At 40.1% G+C, this 20,741-nt stretch overlaps 1 protein-coding gene across 1 annotated transcript in view; it reads left to right on the forward strand.

The window, feature by feature from the left end:
* Nucleotides 1–20,741, forward strand: part of LOC120393920 (band 4.1-like protein 4B) — a gene marked incomplete at its 5' end in the record, with an annotated part of 163,361 nt that overhangs the window by 39,122 nt on the left and 103,498 nt on the right. Inside the window, 2 exons of the mRNA XM_039518377.1 lie at nt 8,972–9,156; nt 17,838–17,956. Coding sequence (XP_039374311.1) covers nt 8,972–9,156; nt 17,838–17,956 — 304 coding nt within the window. The remainder of the gene's footprint in view (nt 1–8,971; nt 9,157–17,837; nt 17,957–20,741) is intronic.

Here is a 20,741-nt window from a genome sequence, read left to right on the forward strand (position 1 = left end):
TGAAGATGCTGATATGTCTTGATTTTCGGCATATGGACTCCCAAGTGGAGTAGAAAAACATAATAAGGGTGTGTGGGAGAGTTTCCCAGCAGTGGGGAGAGGCAGGCTGACTTCGCTCTGCATTTCTTTTTGTTTTTGGGGGGGGGTGTTGCGGGGAGTTTTTTTGTTTTTTGTTTTTAAATAAGAGTTCTTCAGAAGTTTCATGTCCTTGATCCAGCAGGAAGCCAGGTCAGTGCTATTCCCCCAGCAACCACCTGGCTTGAATAAAGATCACTGCAGCACAGGCTTACTGAGGACCTAATTCAAAGTCCACGGGAAGACTACGTTGATGGGCTTTGGATCAGGCTCCAAGAACAGTGCAAAGTAGTGTGTTTTCCTTTTGCTTTATAAAGTGGGGAGCTGAGGAGAGCAATAGTTATGGGTTACTGATATTGCTGCAGCACCATTAGTGCTTGACGGTTAGCCAGGAAACAGAAAATTGCTCCCCTCCCTCCCCCCCCCCTTTTTTTTTTTTGGTAAGTGTCTGTGTGGATTCTTCAAAGGCCAGGGCATGCTGGAATACTTGCTTCTGCCATAAAACAATAGCAACCAAAGAACCTCACTTTGAGAGGTTAACCTGAGCTAGCTTTGCTGGTTAGATGTAGGAACTTGCCCATGTGTTCACTGCACTTGTTCCACATCATGAGGATGACAGCTTGGGATTGCTGGAATTCAGAAGTTCTTTTGTGTAAATAGCATGTTTGCATCACATTTATTTCTGTTTTAAGAGTGAAATGGCTGCACTTGAAAAATACAACTCCATTTTTATTTTTCGTGATTATAATGGTAGTACCTAGGGGCCAACCAAGAAGGAGAGGGGGTCCATTGTGCCACTGTACAAACATAAAAACACACAATCCCTGTCCCTTTAGTGACCGAGTTTATAGTTTAAATAGAGAAGATAGACACAGGGTCGAGGAAAGGGACAGAACAAATATACCTCTCCATCAGTGTATATTGTTTGTTGCATTCCCATCCCTAGAGAGACCTTGAAAAGTAGTCAAATTCTGAGAGACAAAACAATCGCAAGGAGCCAGGTTTTCAAAAGAGCTCAGAGCCCAGCAGCTCCCATTGTTCTCTTAAGTGCCATTGTATTCTGAAAAGTGATGGACATTGTGGGCTTCCATATTGAATATTTCTGAAAGATTTCCATATCATGTGTGCTAAGTTTTTGCTTTCTCCCTGACCTGTTCTCTTCCCTCCCCCCCCCCCCAAAAAAACAAAAACAAACACCTAACCTGGGTTCTGAGAGTCTAGTTGGGTTCCTTCCTTCACATGGCTCATCCCCTGTTATAAAGGTTCTGCAGGCCAAATCCTGTATCAGTTACTGGCACACCTTTGCAATCCAGTTTTTGCAAAACTGACCCTTGATAGTTCTTTCAAATAAAACAAATTGTTCCTTAACAGCTAGCCCTGGGATATTTCTGAATGTGGTTTTTAAGCTCTTCAGGGCAAGGATCTCATCATACCTGCCTGAAAACACCTAGCATACTTATCACTGAATAAATACTAGTACATAAAAAATGTAAATAGAGCTGCATTAACAAACTTTTATATTAATTTACAGTATGTAATTCTCTTTAGATTTTTTTTCTCCATCCCAATTCAGAGATCTGGTAAATTCTTTATAATTAAAAATACACTGTTAATTCAACCCTTTGGAGTTAGTAGCATTTGAAGATACTCAGCACCTTGCAGCATTGCATTGTTTGAGAGAAAAAGAGAGAGAGAGAGAGAGAGAGTCTTTTTTTTCAAATCTGTATTATCATATGTTCACACTGCTCAAAATCAAGTTGACAATGTATGTTCTAAAGCAGTGGTTCTTATCCTTTACTGCAGCCTGCACCCCTTTGGTTCTCAAAATATGTTCTCGCACCCCTTATAAAAAATCATTGAAGTTCTTTAAACCTAGATATATTTTTGTTTGTATATTACAGTAATCGTTAAAAAATGTATAATGTTAATAAATACATAGGTTTGATGAAACAAAGTAGTTGTATTTATGTGCCTGTGCTTAATTTGTGTTTTTGATGATTTACCTTCTAAAAAAAAATCTGGCATGTCTTGCACCCTCAGAAAGGGCATCTTGCATCCCCAGGGGGGTGCATGGACCCCAGGTTAAGAACCACTGTTCTAAAGGACTTCAGAGGACCGCACTTGGAGAGAAGACATATGGAGAAAGCTTCTGCTCTCCTAGCTATCTGACCAGCTGCACATCCTTTCCTTTTGGTTGTGTTTGAAGTACATTAGTTCTCTCAACTCTGAGCAACCTGCTGCTCCCTGCAGCACACTTTGTGGTGACAGCTCATCTTCCCTTAGTGATTTGCTGTTTGAGTTGTCTCAATAGACTCAAAACGCTTCCTCTCATAGGCAGAAGTCTCACTAATAATGGTTCTCCCAAGTAGCATGTGACCTGCAAGCACTTTGCAGACCACCAAGGATTGTTCTGTGGACCACTGTTGAAGAACCACTTCACTGAATGATTTATTCACTGAGAGATTAGAAGGACCCCCCTTACCTTTTAAAGAAAGAAGGTTGAGGTGATAATCCTACCAAGAGATCATTCAGAAACAGTCTCAAGTTACATTGGCCTTGTCAACCATATTTTCGTTCCCAAATTTGTTAGGCTTTTTTGACCTTGCCATACTTTGTACATTCTGTTTTCTGTATTTTTTGCATTTTGTTTTTCCTATTTGTTAGTCTGAAGCTTTGAGATACTGTTCTAAAAAACCTCCCCATTTTTATTTTTATTATAAAGCTAATTTTTGAATTACTAGAAGAAAAGTCCAGAAAAGGAGCACTTTTTTTAGCAAGTGACTAAAATTTTTAAGTAATTTGAAGAGTGGTTAAAAAAAGTGATTATATTTAAAAGCCACATTTTTGCCCACAAAATGTTTTATTGCTCAGTCATGTCCCCCTGAAGAACTGAAAGGAGCAGCCATTGAATTCAGTTGGCAGTAGGAAATGCTGGTCTAACACAGTTAAAAAATAAACTTCAACCTTCGTTTGACTGTGTCTTGGATTTCCCTGTAGGGCCTCTAGGTTTTTGCCCCCCTGGTTCCTTATGCCTCTGAGAGAGGATCCCCAATCCTTTTATGATCCTGGATTTAGAAACACCTGCTCAGACCTTAGAGTGACTCAACAATAATTGCAGCACATCTTCATTCTGGTTTTAAACTTGTGAGTTTAGGGTAGCTCATCGGAAGAGCTAATCATTCCTATGTATGGTCCTAGAAATGTCTTCCCAGTTAAAGACCACTTAATCATGCACCCTCTAGAGGTGTCTTTAGGAATGAAATGGGCTCCTCTGGACCATCTTCAGTTGCTTCACACCTGCAATATGATTTCCTAATTTTCCTAGTATGGATGCATATGGTGGAGTTTTCATACCTTCATCTACACCACACCACAGAGCATGTAGGCCTTGTGATGCACTTCCTTTCTCCCTAGAGCATGTCCCTTACTCCCATGCTAGGTGTCAGATTCCACACCTATTTATCCCCCATCTGCTCGATGACCATCTCTTTTGTTATATTGTTTGCATGCAGTAAAGCCCTTTCCAGATAATCTGCTCCAATCCATGTACCAGATGTGGTAGTTAGCCAGTATTTTCACAAACCAGGTTCACTGTCTCCTCATTCCTATCCACAAAGAAATCATAAATGCTTGTTTGCCTTATAGCTATTCTCGTGCACACTTAGTGTCACATTCTGAGCTTTACAGCCAATAGTAATACTTTGCACGTATCGGGTGCTTTACAGGGTTAAAGCAAGTTACAAACCTTAACTAAAATTAAGGGTTTTGAGCTTTTCATGAAATTTTGGGAGAAGATTGAAAATTGAAATTTTTTAAATGTGTTAACAGAGAAAATGACCACAAGTGATTTACTGTATGTTTTAGGGTTGCTTTTAACCAAATACAGTAAAGAAAATTAAAATTTCTAAATGACAGAAATGGAGCAGCACTTGAATAGGAAATAAAGATGAATCCTTTAAAGATTTCTCTTTCACAACCCAGGGGGATATTCCATTATGTTGGGACACAATTTGATGTCCACTGTTACCATATATATCTCATGAGAGCCTACAGGGCCACGCAGCAACTCCCTTTGCACGCACCAACCCTGGGTGAAATGACATTGTAAAGAACCACATGGTACCTTGGAGGTTAAGAGGGAGATTTAAGACACAAGTGAAAGTTAAGACCCACTGAAAGTCAAAGGGAGATAGGCATAAATGGGAGTCAAACTCCCATTAGTGCTTTTTTGAAAACCTCCCCCTCAAACAATCAAACAGGTATGCTTATACCAGCACTGACTCTCCTTAGGGAGCACGGTTAAAACTCGTCTTGAGTTTTGAAAGGTATTATTGTGACAAAGTGATAGGTAAGATATCTCCTAATAGAGCTGGGTGGGTGGCAGGAGATTCCCAGCACATTCAGTTCAAAGAATACCGTGTAGACCTGATGCTGTAGAAAGACATCAGCAAGCTGCAAATTGCCAAATAAGGCATTCTGCAGGCTTTGGATGGGAGGATGGTGGGGGCGGTGTAGACGCGCATTTGAAATGCTAAACCTTTTTAAATATGAAGAGGTTACAGTGCTTAGTTCGGAGGGAATGCTCTTACAGAAATGGATACAGGTGTGACATTTGTTGAAAGTCAAACAAAATATCACTCCCCAATCTAGAAGCCTTTATTTCTAAATCGCCATCCACCTGTCGGGGGCGGGAGAGAGGGTGACAACCTAGACCCACTGAATGTACTAGCATTCCCATGGCCAGAGTAGTCCATGCATCCCTTCCCTCACTCACGGCTAGAGCACAACACAGGGAGCTGCTCTGAGACACTGGATTACCAGAGTCCTCAAAACCACATGGAGGCAGAGGCCAACCAATCACCTCCCAATTACTGCTTTAGGCCCCTGGGAAGCACCTAGACTGCAGCAGACACCATGGGTGAAAGGGAGCCTTCACAGCCCATCTCTGTGATATTGACTAAGACCATTCTTGTGAAATCCTCAGTAAGAGGGTGGGAGAATTTCCCAGTTGAATGGGGATGATTGCTGGGAGGATGGGATGGTAAGACATCAGGTCAGAAGCTAAGGGTTGCTCTGTATGAGGATGGAGGCAATGATGTCGTGAAGTGGTGATAAGACAGTGAAGGGGGAGGGCTGGATGGCAGGAAAATGTAGAAGTTTTAATTGAATAAGCAACATGTTATAAGTAATGTTTGTTACAGTGCTAGGCTTTAGAAGTAGCAATGGAAATAGGGTAAATGAGAGGGGGCGAAGTAGTTGAAAAATGTGTATTGTATCATCTGTCCTACTACTTTGTTTGTATGCTCCCTTTTTTGGTAAGATTAAAATAGTTTGAGGTCAAGGGCTACGTATCTGAATTTTAGACTTCTACCAGCTTTGTGGAAAATGCAGCTAGTAGAATAATGAGGGTCAGCTGGTGGCCCAGGAGTTGGCAATGGACTGATTTAGAATGAAGCGTTAGTCTTTCTCCTTTAGAGTGTGGGCAGTATTGCACTACTTCTTTTCTCAATGTTCAAGTAATCTATTATGTAGTAAGCTAGTAGGGCTTGTCAGGGAGACACTAATGTAGGAGAACAGGTGGAGTGTTACAGCAAAGGGAAAAGTTGCAGAAAGGTAAATAGGCAGAGCATCAAAGAAAGATTCAATAAGAGGAAAGGATGTAGGGTAGCAAAAATTATCTTTTAAGACATTAAAATCAAGGTGGAATTTTGGCATACTAGGAAGGTCAAAAGAGAAATACGAGAAAATATGGAAGTTTACTCATACAAACAACTAGGTGTCTATAACAATGGAAAAACTAGAGGTCTTATGTGATCAAAACTTTGTTTTGGTTGGCATTACATTGCTGGGGAAAAAACATAACTGCAATGTCAGTTCAAACAGGCAAGATATATCCAGGAGAGAGAGGGAAAGGAAAGCGGAGAAGTCGTTGAGCAGAAGAGTAGAGAAAGATAATGTTTCAATTCTCTGGGTTAAAATAAAGACCATGAAGAATAGAGAAGACCCAGTGAGGTACCTATGCTAGAGCACACCAAACCATGGAGAGGAGGAGTTCAAGGTCTGTACTCCTAGAAGTTTTGCCTTGATGTGTGTTGGAAATGTAATATTAAGGCTTCCAAATGCCTTTAAATGAAACACTGTAGGTGACATGGAATAGGTAATTTGGATTCCTCAGGCTTGAGATTTTTGGATTGTGTAATTCCAAGTCTTTCATATGTAAGGCCAGTTCACTAGGTCAGAAGCTGCAGCCCCTGTTGTTCTCTGACTCACCAGTCTCATGAAGAACTCCCACAGAACCTCATATGGGGGTGAGGACGGGTTGTGATTATTGTCCAATCCTGCAGATGTACACAGGGAACCAGCCATGAGGGTGAGTTTGAATATCTGTCAGTCACTTTGAGAAAGGATAGAAGTTTACGGTTCTTTTGTGAAGAGTAGACCACCAAGTTAAATGGGGGATTTCACATCTCAGGTTGCTGAGCTGGTGTTTGCGCTGCTGTTGGATTCCTTATAGTTCACTGCCCATGGGGACTTCAACATTCACATGAACATAATCTTTGTTGAGCTAACTCTTTACTTCCTTGACATGATGGACTTCCCTGGGTTTTACCTGTAAAGTTGAGTCCTTTACCCAGATAGTCAAGAAATATTTCCACAGAGCTAGGGATATGCTCAATCTGATTGCAAAACTGATTAAGATAGTTCAGATACTCAAATAATTTCCTCCATTTCAATATGGCAGCTATTTCACATCCATATCAGCCTCTGAGACTTGATTTATGAAGTTTTATGGTCTCATTGATGTTGATGGACAACTGGGTTGCCTCTTCCAACCAGTATCTATCTGCTCACCTGGAGCTATTATCATTTTTTAAAGGGGATCCTCAGCTCTATGATCCTTTACCATATTCTGGTTTAATGGTGATCTCTGTGTCTTGAAACAGTCGAATTATACAAAGGATGGCAGAGAAGTCACCTGGAATCTGATCTTTTCTACAGAACATTCATTTGTATGTACAAAAGAGCTATAACATAAGACAAAAAAAAGTTAATTGTCCTCCGTCATAGACACCTCAAAAAGATTGTCTAGGTGAACTCTCATTTAGTGTGCAGTCTCATTATCCTGGACTGATTTGGCCCATAAGAATATCCTCAGTTGATTGCTGAGTTGAAGATGTGGTGGTCTTGCTAAATGAGAGACTAGTGTCAGGTTATTTTCTCCAAACTTTTGGAGTTTGAGAATTACAGGCTCCAGATGGCTTGTCATCTACTGTTTGCATTTGGTTTGGTTTGTAAGGATAATATTTCTCATCTTCTGGGCTTCTCAAGACCTACCACTTGTAGATCTGACCCCATGTTTATCCTGGTCACTTAATAAAAGTAGGGTAGCTACGGTGCCATTACTGGCAGTCCATTCCAATGTCTTGCTTTGTGAGAAGAGGCTTCCAACTGTCCTTAAACATGCAGCGGTCCACCTCCACCCCAATGAACCAACTTCTGACATTGAAGTGCTGGTCAGTTACCACCAGCCAGAGCCTCCCATACAGTTAGAAAAGTGTATTGAGAAGGCCATCGTTATTGGAGAGGTACAAAGTTGTGCACTTTGACACGGCTTTTGAAATAATACAGTGTTTGTTTGCAAATGACTGGTTAATTTTGCTTTGGGAGGGTGGACAGTTTGCAGTGAACAAATTTTTTTTCTACATAGTATGCAGTCTAGTTGGAAATAATCTGCTCATTTTTCCTTTTAATTCTTCAGTTTGTCTTTACTGCATGTTTTCAGGTTTTTCTCTCTTTAGTTGTAAGCTACCAGCAGGTGGATAAATGGTATCTCTTCATATGTTCTAAATAGGCTGGATATTCTCTTCTTTTTTAATTTAGTGTTCCAAAAACTGCTACAATTTTGAATATTAATACATTTATAAAATGATACAGAATACTTTTTCAACTATTTTAAAACTTATAATATTCCATTTTATTTGCACTAATCTGCATAGGTGGTATAAAGCACTTACTGTTTTTTGGTTGCTGGAATTAAGAAGCAATCAACCTCTGCCTTAGCCATTTCAAGTAATAACTTTATATAGTACCTATACAATTATTGAAGAAAGTGTATGTTAGTATCTGAATTAAGGACAAACTTTCACTAAGAGCTCAACCTGGTCTTCATTTCTGCATGCACAATTGTTGCATGCTGTTATTCTCTTACAGAAATATTTATATGTACAAAATGTATTTGTACTTTATTTACCAGCACAAATGTGATTTCATTGTTGGCACAAGTAAATGCTCAACTAAAGATACTTTTTTTCAGAATTTTATTATTTCTATTATGTGTCAAACTTTTCCAAAGAGCATTTTCACCATTTTGCCAGAGGCTCATTCAACCTCAGTAGTGTGAAATTACTCTGATCCCATTCTCTAGATTCTCTCAGTAAGTCAAACCACACTGAGGATGAATTGCTGTGGTGTGACCTGGGCATTCTCCTACCACAAATGAAAATGCAAATCTCCATATGACGGGTTTTGATGTTTCCTTAGATCCATGCTCCGGACCACATATCACTTAAATTGGAGTCATGTCATATTTTTTTAGGGAAGCATCATTCGCATTTAAAGCAGAAAATAATTCACAAATGAAAATCTTACCATCTTGCCGTGCATGCAGGCCTCTCATTGGTGCAAAGTGTTGGGTTAGAATATGTGCCAGGTTTTTTTTTTCCCCAGTTAAATTGAAATGAATTAATCTTAAATGAGTGGAATACTTAGCTTACAAAAATTAAAGAACCTTCTTGAAAACTCGACATTGTCCAAGAAAAGCAGTTTAAATTCCCAAAAAAGCATAATTGCTTTGTCACTTTAAAAGATTCTAATTTAAATTGAATTTGTTTCACAGCTACCACTTGAACAACACTGACCTTCATCAGTTCAACACTGAAGAAAATGGTGGAGCACCATTTACCACAAAAATGTCTGGAAGGCATCAACACCACCACCACCGGCATCACCATCACCACTCTAATTATGGAGTAATTGTTCCTGACAACAAAGATATTGTTTCTGGAGTTCCAAACCCAAATAGTAAGTCTATTAAATGTAACAATTTCAGTAATTACTCTGGCATGAGATTTGTCACAGGCAAGGAAACAGCATCAAAGAAGGGGAGATATTGCATTTCAGGTTTTCTCAGTGAAGAACATACTTTCTATTCTCAAATTTCACGGTTGATGCAAATTAATCAGGATTCACAATTTTCTGGCTCTGCTGTTGAATGCTTGGTTACAGGATCTGGCAATTAATTTGAATTCCATAACTGAACAACCACTAGATTAGTCATAGAGTTAGATGCTTGCACAGGATGATGTATTTCATTATTATTATTTATATATTGTCACAGGCATAGCCCTTTCTATCTTCCTCTTCTTCTGTGCCCCCAGCCAGTCCATGTGTCTGGTTCCCACTTTTCTCCTCACCCCTTTTAATTTGAATCAAGCAGCTTTCTTCTTCATGGTATCTGGGCACGAGCAGGAAAAGCACTAAGAGCACAGGACAGACAGTCCCCCTGCCCTCTGGTCTAGTCTCCCGCTCTACAGCCTCCCCCCAGCGTAAGGAGAAGCAATTGCAAGAAGTTGCTAGAGGCTGGAACGTGATCAATGCAGATGGAATCTTCAAGTCACTGTCACACCTCTACTGAACATGTGCAAATGGCAAAAATCAGGAATAATTCACATTATACTAAGTATTTGTAACCAGCTCTGAGAGGGTTAAGCCTCAGCCTATCTAAATTTACAGTCAGTCAGTTCATGCAAGCAGTTGAACAAAAAAATGCAGCACGGCTTCTGTGAGGTTTCTGTTACAATATTTACTATTCCAACCCTTGTGATTGCTAATTTTTCCCCTAAAGTACAGAAAAATGTGTCGACAGGATTTTGATTTTGTTTCAAAATCAATTAGAAGTAAGTATAGCTTGCAAACTGTTTCTGCATGCACAGCATAATATAGTCTCCCAGTATACCCTGCAGGTATTTTATCCTGACATTGACTTTAAAAACAAAGATGTTTTTCTATGTATGACATACAGTGGGTGTTCCTAGGGATAGTGTAATTTTTTTCCCACTTTACTTAAGCCTGGTCTACACACAGTTTTTCTCCTAATTTGGTTAAGGGTATGATCGTTTACCCAAAGAGTTAAATTGGTACTGCCCCTGTTTTGTGGGACAAGGCTATAGTGGTATAAGCACCTTTCTATCAGTATAACTGCATCCACATTAGGAGGTTTTACTGCTTTAACTACGCCTGTTTCAAAATGATATAGTTAAAGAGGTACATAGTATGTGTGTAGACAAACCCTTAAGCTGATTGGTTTCTGAAAATGGGGCCATTTTTGTAAGAAATTAATGCATCATTAAATGCACACCAACCATGCAGGAAGTTGGAATGATATAACATTTATGAATTAAAAGCATTGCCAATGAGATGTTGATTACATCCATCAGTGTGCTGCTCTGCCAGCTGAATGGAGCTGTTGCTGCTCCAGACTCAGATCTTTCCATCCCACTCAAAAGCCCATGGAAGAGGGCTCTGAGGCAGCAAATCTTCCTGGCAGAGTTCTTCCTCACCTGACCCATTATAGGGTCAGAGTTTGTATCCCTGATAAATAAGCTTATATACTTTGCAGTTCTGTGGGATGCCCAAGCCATGTGCTCAGAGGCCATGTGCCTTTGGAGCAACTCTGGCCCCAGACTCCCTGCTACACTGAAAATTTTATCAGATGAACAAGTGCACCACAGGACCCTGGAAATGTGAAGGAGTTGAGAGAGGGCTACTTTACATGTTGTATGTACTGCATTAGGAGGCTTTCAACAGCACATGTACTGGAACCACTATCTCAGGGGCACTTGGGAACATGTTTGATAATTGCCCAACCAGCAAAAACAGTGTTCACCTGGCACTTGGAGATAATGGTGCTACGGTAGATAAGGATTTAAATATACTGATTTGCGTATCTAAAGTTGGTTTGTGGACACCTTGTGAATTAGGTGAATTGTTAGAACAACCTTCACTGGACAAATTGGTCACAGTCAACTTGGTCCCAGTTGGTCAGCCAATTAGAGCATTCCTCTTCAACTATCTCCAAACTCACAACACAAAAAGGGAATTAGTCCTGGCTGTTACTTCTCTGATTCGAAATGAGACTCAGTGAAGCATCACTTTCAACAAGCTTGCTCTGCTGGAACAGAAAAGGGCACTACTTGTCTTTTGCATGGCGGATCTTGGTGTCAACCTACCAACTCTATCCAACTGGAGTGTTTTAGAGATTGTGGAGTCTCTGCAGATTTCTCTGAGCAGGCTGTTCCTTATGGGAAGCATTGCCCCCAGGCTACCATCATACGATGCCTGGTCAGCTGACCCAACCCCACTGCCCCAAACCCAAGAGTCAGATAACAACTAGCACAGGTGGGACTGTGTCCTACTCCCCTTGAAAGGCCACTGTAACAAGGGAGGGCTTCTCCCCAGCTTGCTAAGAACCCACTGCCCTGCCCACAGACTCTTTTATACAGTTTTATTGTCTGAGCTTAGGTCAAATCAACAAAAACATAGTTATGCAACTGTTACATACCAGAGCACAATCTAGACTAATAAGTAGCTGTGTCACTCCTGCCCTGTAACCTGGGGTGCCCTTTACAATGCTTTACTGCTGTAGCCTCCAGTATGTAAGTCAATCCCAGCTATGCCTGTGTGGTGCAGCCAGCCAGCCACACCTTGGCTCTTACCAGCCTTGGTTATGCTGCAGGGTGACCCCAACATACCCGCAGTCCAAGATCTTCCCCACAAACTGCCTGTCGTGTACTGCCCAGCCCTCTCCTGGACAATACAAATATGTTAAGTCTGTTATTCCTTTAAGGAAGTAATATGCACACAACTTGTTACCCCAACTGGAGTTACCCAGACATTTCAAATTGAACACCCTGTATTAGATAAAACAGTAAAACAAGTTTATTAACTACAAAGAGAGAGATTTTAAGTGCAATTTTAAGTAATGAGGCATAAAAGTCAGAAATGGTGACAAGAAAAATAAAGATGAAACATTTACTAATGCCTAACTTAACAAACTATATTAAATGTAGAGCAAAGTTTCTCTACATTTTCACATGGTCCAACAGATTATTGACCAAACTCTCGGGTCTGGACTAGTCCTCCAGAGTCCAACTGCTTCCTTTGTCTTTTCAAGTACAGTGAATGTGATGAGCAGAAAGAGAGTGAGAGGTGCCTTGGGGTGTTTGTCCCTCCTTTTTATAGTTTCAGTTCCCTTCTTGAAAAATGTTTCCAGCTGAGACCCAGGAGACAGAGGCTGTGTGGAAGGATATTCCCTGCTGGGGTTTTTTTCCACCTGTTTGAACTTCCTTTGTTTCCCCTCCCCACATGATGACTGTTTACTGCTTAGATGCAAGTTAAGGCAAGCACACATTCCTTCCTTTGTTTAGGACAGTCCTGACTTCTGCCTGGGCAGGGCTGTGGGGTTTGGAACATGTGTTAATAACATCATAGAGGGGAATCTTGTAACTTCACATACAATGTTTCCACACATATTTCACCAGGACAATACTGACCAGCAAATTATGAGTTTTCAAATGATACCTTACAAGGCATATTTTGTGCAAAAGATTATTACAGTAGTGTGCAGGGTGTGAATACATGAGTGTATTCTGGCACGGCAGTTTGCCCAGGGTTACAATTATCAGGGCTTTCTCCGACTTTAGTACTTAGGTTCCGTTTGCCACCACTCCCAGCTAGCATTGGCTATCCTAGCTCTCCAAAGCTCCCTGTTCCCAGTGACAGCCCCACGGCCCCTCAGTCTGAACCTTTCCAGGCTCTCAGCCTGACTCATTCAGCTCCCCCTCACTGGGGGTGGGTCTCTTTCTAAGCCCTCTCTTTTAAAGCTCAGCTGGCGGTCAGTTGCCCAGCCACAGGCGTGCTGGCCCTGCTCCATCTTAAAAGGCCAGTGTCACCCTGTGACAGCTAGCCCTATCCTGTAACACAGAATTTGATTGATTTGGCTTTTAAAACTCTCTGCTGGGATAAATTTGGCAATATTTTCCCCCAAACACAGAGTGGCAGCTACAAAGCTGTAAATTAAGAATCCAAGACAGTTTCAGGATCTGATTAATTTTTTTAATTGGGTTCTTCAAATTCCTACTTACATTTTTTCAACTAAGAATATTGAGTCTTGTGATGGGTCTGAGGAAAAGGCTGATCTTACCCATGAGGGAACTAAAAGAAGCATTCTGGCTTTCTACCAGAGTCCCAGGACAGTTCATAAGAGGAAGAATTCATGTGCAAAGAGGAAGAAAATCGTAATACTGGTGTGTATGATGCCGGGGAATGAAATGACGTGGGGACTGGTATCTGAAAGGGGGTAGAATGAACGGTCGGGGTGTCTGTAAGGAAAGTGCATCAAGGAATAGAGTGGTGGCTAATTTGCTGAGCGTCTCAAGGGCACAGTGTGCATGTGAATGCAAGAGTGAGTGGGGATGGGTGGGGAAGCATGGTGTGGTGTCTCTACTAATGGAAGAATATATTGGAGGTTTCTCTGTGGAGGTGAGGACAATGGGACCTCACAGGTCACATCTTTTAATCTTGCTGTCTCTTGAAATGGCCGAGGCCTCTCCCTTTTTGCTTGTTTCAGGTCATGTGGACTCACTTAACCCTGAGCTTTTATTTTGGAGTTCATGTCATGTGACACAGAAGTCAGCCTAATCTATCCAGATTTGCCTGCATCCAGGCTGAAATCATCAACCCCTCTTCCATCTTACATGGTTTCAAATGAAATACAAAATTCCACCATCCTCTCCAGCAAGACATGAGGAGTGGGCTTGAGAGTATTGAATATTCAAACTAGGCTCTCTTTCAATGTTTGTGAATAGAGTATGGGACATGTTACAGCAAACAAAACCAGTCAAAATTTGCCTGGTTTTCAGATTCTCAGTGTGGTTTAGTTATGAAAGTGTCGTCCAACTGCTCAGAAACCAATCTTAAATTTGAACAAGTTTTGTGATAGTAATTCAGCAACAGATTTCATTATGAATTATTATATTTAAGATGTAGTTCTTCTGTAAAGGGTACCTATGGAGAGATGATACTTTCTTAAGCAGCAGATCTGCTTCCTGTGTGTATTCAGAATTGCATCTGCTGACTTAAGTGACAAAAATAAAGTTTTACTATATTATACAGCTGTTAACCCTGCAGCGCCAACACAGCTCAGAAAGAAGAAGTAGGATTCTATTCAAATGTGTAAAAAGAACAGGAGTACTTGTGGCACTTTAGGGACTAACACATTTATTTGAGCATAAGCTTTCATGGGCTAAAACCCACTTCATCGGATGCATAGAATGGAACACACAGAAGATACTTGTACAGCAGAATTTTTTATTGGTTGCCAATTAATTATAACTGTGCAAACCCATTGAAGGCAGCTGAGACAGTATAGAGATCACCTTGGCCATGATATGAAGATAATGGCGTTGCACAGCTGTCACTGAGAACATAGTTTATCCTGCAGAGTCTTTTAAAGGAGATGGTAAGGGAGGGAGAAAGGACCCAGCTTGGCTCTCAGATCCAGGCTAGGTTTGCAGTTAGAAAAAAAATCCACTCATAAGAACATAAGAGAGGCTGTACCGGGTCAGACCAAAGGTCCATCTAGCCCAGTATCTGTCTACCGACAGTGGCCAATGCCAGGTGCCCCTGAGGGAGTGAACCTAACAGGCAATGATCAAGTGATCTCTCTCCTGCCATCCATCTCCATCCTCTGACGAACAGAGGCTAGGGACACCATTCTTACCCATCCTGGCTAATAGCCATTTATGGACTTAGCCACCATTAATTTATCCAGTCCCCTTTTAAACATTGTTATAGTCCTAGCCTTCACAACCTCCTCAGGTAAGGAGTTCCACAAGTTGACTGTGCACTGCGCGAAGAAGAACTTCCTTTTATTTGTTTTAAACCTGCTGCCTATTAATTTCATTTGGTGACCCCTAGTTCTTGTATTATGGGAATAAGTAAATAACTTTTCCTTATCCACTTTCTCAACATCACTCATGATTTTATATACCTCTATCATGTCCCCCCTTAGTCTTCTCTTTTCCAAACTGAAGAGTCCTAGCCTCTTTAATCTTTCCTCATATGGGACCCTCTCTAAACCCCTAATCATTTTAGTTGCTCTTTTCTGAACCTTTTCTAGTGCTAGAATATCTTTTTTGAGGTGAGGAGACCACATCTGTACACAGTATTCGAGATGTGGGCGTACCATGGATTTATATAAGGGCAATAATATATTCTCAGTCTTATTCTCTATCCCCTTTTTAATGATTCCTAACATCCTGTTTGCTTTTTGACCGCCTCTGCACACTGCGTGGACATCTTCAGAGAACTATCCACGATAACTCCAAGATCTTTTTCCTGACTCGTTGTAGCTAAATTAGCCCCCATCATGTTGTATGTATAGTTGGGGTTATTTTTTCCCATGTGCATTACTTTACATTTATCCACATTAAATTTCATTTGCCATTTTGTTGCCCAATCACTTAGTTTTGTGAGATCTTTTTGAAGTTCTTCACAATCTGCTTTGGTCTTAACTATCTTGAGTAGTTTAGTGTCATCTGCAAACTTTGCCACCTCACTGTTTACCCCTTTCTCCAGATCATTTATGAATAAATTGAATAGGATTGGTCCTAGGACTGACCCTTGGGGAACACCACTAGTTACCCCTCTCCATTCTGAGAATTTACCATTAATTCCTACCCTTTGTTCCCTGTCCTTTAACCAGTTCTCAATCCATGAAAGGACCTTTCCTTTTATCCCATGACAGCTTAATTTACATAAGAGCCTTTGGTGAGGGACCTTGTCAAAGGCTTTCTGGAAATCTAAGTACACTATGTCCACCGGATCCCCCTTGTCCACATGTTTGTTGACCCCTTCAAAGAACTCTAATAGATTAGTAAGACACGATTTCCCTTTACAGAAACCATGTTGACTATTTAGAAACCGAGTACACTTGATATGGAAATCAGCAAGAGACAATGAACATAGAATGTTATGTCATTTTAACAGAATTAATTTCAGAGTACAACTGCATTTTAAGTAAACTAATTTTTTAAAGGTTATTTTGGGTTTTAAGAGAGAGATTTGATTTTTTTTTTAAACTTAACATTGGCACTGTAAAGAATTTTTTTTAGGGTTTATTTATAGGTTTGTTTTGTATGACTATTTGCAAGTTGAACAGTGAAAACAGTGTTTTCCACCACTTGCATCCGAAGAAGTGGGTATTCACCCACGAAAGCTCATGCTGCAAAATGTCTGTTAGTCTATAAGGTGCCACAGGATTCTTTGTTGCTTTTACAGATCCAGACTAACACGGCTACCCCTCTGATAAGTGAAAACTAAGTTAATGTAACTGTTTTGATTTCTGGTACATTGCATGACTGGTTCATTACATTAATCTAGTAAACTGTACAAATTACATTTGACTTAAACCCATTTAAATTATGTACTTTTTCAGTATTTTCTTTCCCAACCAGAACTTAAAATGAATCTGTTTATACAAAATCATCCTGGCTTATCTAAGAAGCTGCACTAATTTATTCACTAAGTACCACAGTGTGATTTCTTAGTTCAGAGCTTTATCACTGGGGAAGAAAATGTGATGTCAGAAATTCTGGACTGTGTCATCACTGATTGTATCAAGCAAGATAACAGAAATACAAGGAGCCCAACCCTGGGAACAGTTACTCAAGGGCCCAGTCACCAGAAACACTCTTACTTACTTCAGTGGGAGTTGGATTCACCCTCTGGTCTTCACTTCAGCTATCCATCCCTACTCAGCAAAGCATGTGTTTAAAGTTAAGTATGTGCTTAAGCGCTTTGCTGAGTAGAGATGGATTTAAGCTCATGCTTAAACAATTACTGAATTAGGCCCCACATGAGCAGTACTTATCTTCATTAGGACTATTTAATAACTTGATCCTAACCAGACTGAAGTCAATGGGAGGCTTTCTATTGATTTCAAGGGGCTTTGGATCAGACCCCTAGAGTCTGAAGAATGGGTCCAAACTACTTTTACTTATTAACTAGCCTCACTGAGAAAAGGAAATACAGAAAAAGTTAAGAACTCATTTAATGACATTTAATAAAACAAATAATATTTTTATATTTCTAAATAATTATCTGCCACTCCGTCCCTAAGGTGGTTTAATAGGTCAATATTGACAGGAGGCTCACTCAAAAATGTTGTATTTTCTTTCTGCATAAGTGAGTAATTAAAAAACTGTTGAGTGAGCTGGACGAATTCCTGATGACAATCTGAGAGACTGGTGTTCAAAGACGAAAGTCTGCTATAGGAGCCAAAAAAGCCAGACTCTGATACCCTTACACATAGGTGGCATCTTTGTTCAAAGTCATGCCAGCGGAGTCGATGGGAGCACTCATGGACTCAATTGCTACTCATCTTGAGACACTCGGAATCAGGTCCGAAGTTGGTTTAAGTCACATTAGAATTTGGAAGAAGATTGTTTGCTAAATAGAAAAGGGAAAATGACCCAATAAATGCATTTAAAAACTTCTTAGAGGGTATTATAGAAAATAAAAAGCATATAAAGCTTTTGACAGTATTTTGTCAATTGCAGCTGAGTGTTTTGATCTGCGATGCTCTTGTAGTTTTCCTTGAGATTTTTTATTTTTTTCTTTCTTTCTTTTGGGCCTCTTTTTAGAATTGAGCTCAGGACTTCCCCTCCTTTATGATAACACTTCTTCCCATCTGAAGAAGATGGAAGTGGAGACTGTGAAGGTAGTTGGACCATGGCCAGCTCTGCACATCAATATAAACAAGGTATAATATTGTAGTGTATGTCAGAAAGCTCCTTTTTGTTACTTGATATTCAGCAGCTGATGTTACTTCATCATTAATTCAACCCAACATATTTGCCTGCAACTGTTTCACTTATTTATCTCCCACCATTTTCTTATTGGTCCTTAAATATTTCCTTCCACTTTCCCTTTGAAATTCAATTCAGCTGAAAGTAGGAAATTAAAGGCTTAGTGTGTGTATGTTTATATATTTCTCAATATAATTCATTTGCCCCATTCCTTTTAAGGTGTATTATTCACTGTGCATGTACTGTATGTATTTGAAATATTTACAGCATGGTAGCTGAATGACAGTAGGTTGTGGGGAGAAAGAATAGAGATCAACACTATCAAATGACATAGGATTTTATGTCTTTTATTTCAACCATGTTAAAGCTACTTCAGCTGTGCCATTGTTCTATTTTAGCTTTGATGGGTTACTCAGCTAGGTAGCGTAGAATATGATTTTTAAAACACTTTTTTCTTCACATAAGAGTGTGTTATGTTTTAGAACTACCTTGGCATAGGTTTACATGATAGAACCGTAGAACCTGGTGCCTCATCCTATAGCTATTAACTTCAGAACTCTAGTTGAAGCCAATGGAGTTGTGCATATGACAAGTCTTGCAGCATCAGGCCCTTTAAGGCTCAATCCTGAACCCACTGAAATCAATGGAAATGTTGGCATTGAATTAGAGATGAAGAATCAGGCCCTTAATGAGTAAAGTGGTTGAGAGAGGAAGTAGTGTTTGGAGAGATTTCTGACTCTCAGTTCAAGGAGGAACCTAATTAAATGACTTGGTTAGTTTCATACAGAGGCTTCTACATCGATGCTATTTCAGCACAGGATCAAAGCATAAGCAAAGAAGGTTAAGAAGCATCTTGATTACTGTCTAGAAGTATACACACAAGGAGGAAATACCTGATACTAGAAGGACCCCTATTTATGCAGACAAGGGCATAACAAATTCCAATAGCTAGAAGTAGAAGTTAGAAGTTTGAGCTGGTCAGCAAATGTGTGTGTGTGTGTGTGTGTGTGTGTGTGTTTTTTTCCCTGTAAAAAAAATTGACTTCTTGGTGAAAAATCAAATCTGAAATGTTCTGACTGAAAACCAGAATATGTTAATTCAGAAATGCTGCTGCTGTGCCTCATGGGAGTTGTAGTTTGTGTGCCTCCTGCTCTCTCCTCTATAGACTGGGTTCCCTTTTGGGTAAGGGGAGGGTGTGCATCCTGGGAGTCATGTGTCCATAGTGCATCATGGGCAATGAAGTTCATTGGGTGATCCCAGCCCATACAAGAGACTGGGGACTTGAGCCAAATAAACTGTAACTCCATGAGGCACTCTGGTGACATTTCCAAAGCTGAAATATTTTGAGTTTTCAGCTGAAAATCAAAACCTTTTTAGTTTTGTGGTGTTAATTTTTTTTTTAAATACAATCACAACACAGACACTTTTTGAAGAAAAAAAATAAAAAAAAACAACTTTGAAGAAATTTTTTCCAATAGCCTTATTAGAAACACTCAAACTGGAAATAAGGCAATAACTTATTGGAATAACTTACCAATGGAAATTCTCCATTGCCTGGAGTCATTAAATTAAGATTGGCTATCTTTTGAATATTGTTCATATTTATTAAAGTAGTGCCTAGGGGGCCTACCAAGATCAGGCATTATGCTAGGTGCTGTACAAACATATAATTGTTTCTGCCCTGAAGAGCTTTCATTCTAAATAGACAAGACAGACATGGGGTATGAGAGAGATACAACACACACAAATAATATGCTGGCTGCAAATTACTAGTTACGAAGCTCAATGCAGGAATCAATTGGTGCAGTTCTATGGCCTATATTATTCAGGAAGTCAGACTAGATGACCATAATGGGCACCAATGTGGCCTCAAAATCTCTAAATTTATATTTTAAATTGACAACTCATTTGAACCTGTCTTTTCTAGTTGTTAATTCCCTTTTCAAGCAAATTGCTTTGGGGCTGAAATTTGTCATGCTTGGTATCAAACAAAGGTGAATTTTATGAAATAACTGGATCAAATTAGGTTCAGTGGTTAGGAGTTAATTTGATTGTCTGCTACAGCAAACTCCATCTCATGGGAATGAAGAATGGTTTAGGAAAAGGGGCAGAACAAATCCAGTTGATGTGATGATTACTGTCCATTCTTTTGGTGAGCAACATAAATCAGTTTTGTGATGCCTGTTGGTCTCTTTGTCACCAGTGAGATTATCTTTAGCCTTCAGGGTGAAGAGGAATATTGCAGGCATAAATATATTTTAATTTCCTTTCTCTCTTCTGTTTCTGTTTCCTTGCAAACATCTCTTCTTCAGTTTCTCACTGCTGCAGACCACTAAGTACTGACTGTTCACCAGTGATGTTACTTACACTAAAGCTGTGCAGCTGCCTGTCCCTTACAAGGCAGCAAAGCCTGTAGCTACTGCAGTTGAAAATGACCCCTGACTGGTGAGAAAAGATAAACAGTTGACTGGTGTTTCTGAGGTTCTTCTCTGATCTGATGCATCTCTGTGCTGAATAAGGAGCAGGATGTGTTCAGATGGGCCTTGTCTTCCCTAGAAAATAAGGTGTGTTCTTAATTTGTATTGGCTAACCTGTGGAAACTGATATGGTTTAAGAACCTAGTGAAGACAAGGTGATTTGTAGCTACCAGGCTGATAAACCCCAGCTTCCCTCACAGTCTGCTAACTCATGTGAAAACGACAAACTGCCTTGTCTTCTCTAGGCCCTTACCTCGTGTTT

The sequence above is a fragment of the Mauremys reevesii genome, unplaced genomic scaffold (genome assembly GCF_016161935.1).
Source record: "Mauremys reevesii isolate NIE-2019 unplaced genomic scaffold, ASM1616193v1 Contig37, whole genome shotgun sequence".
NCBI classification, from domain to species: Eukaryota; Metazoa; Chordata; order Testudines; family Geoemydidae; genus Mauremys; species Mauremys reevesii.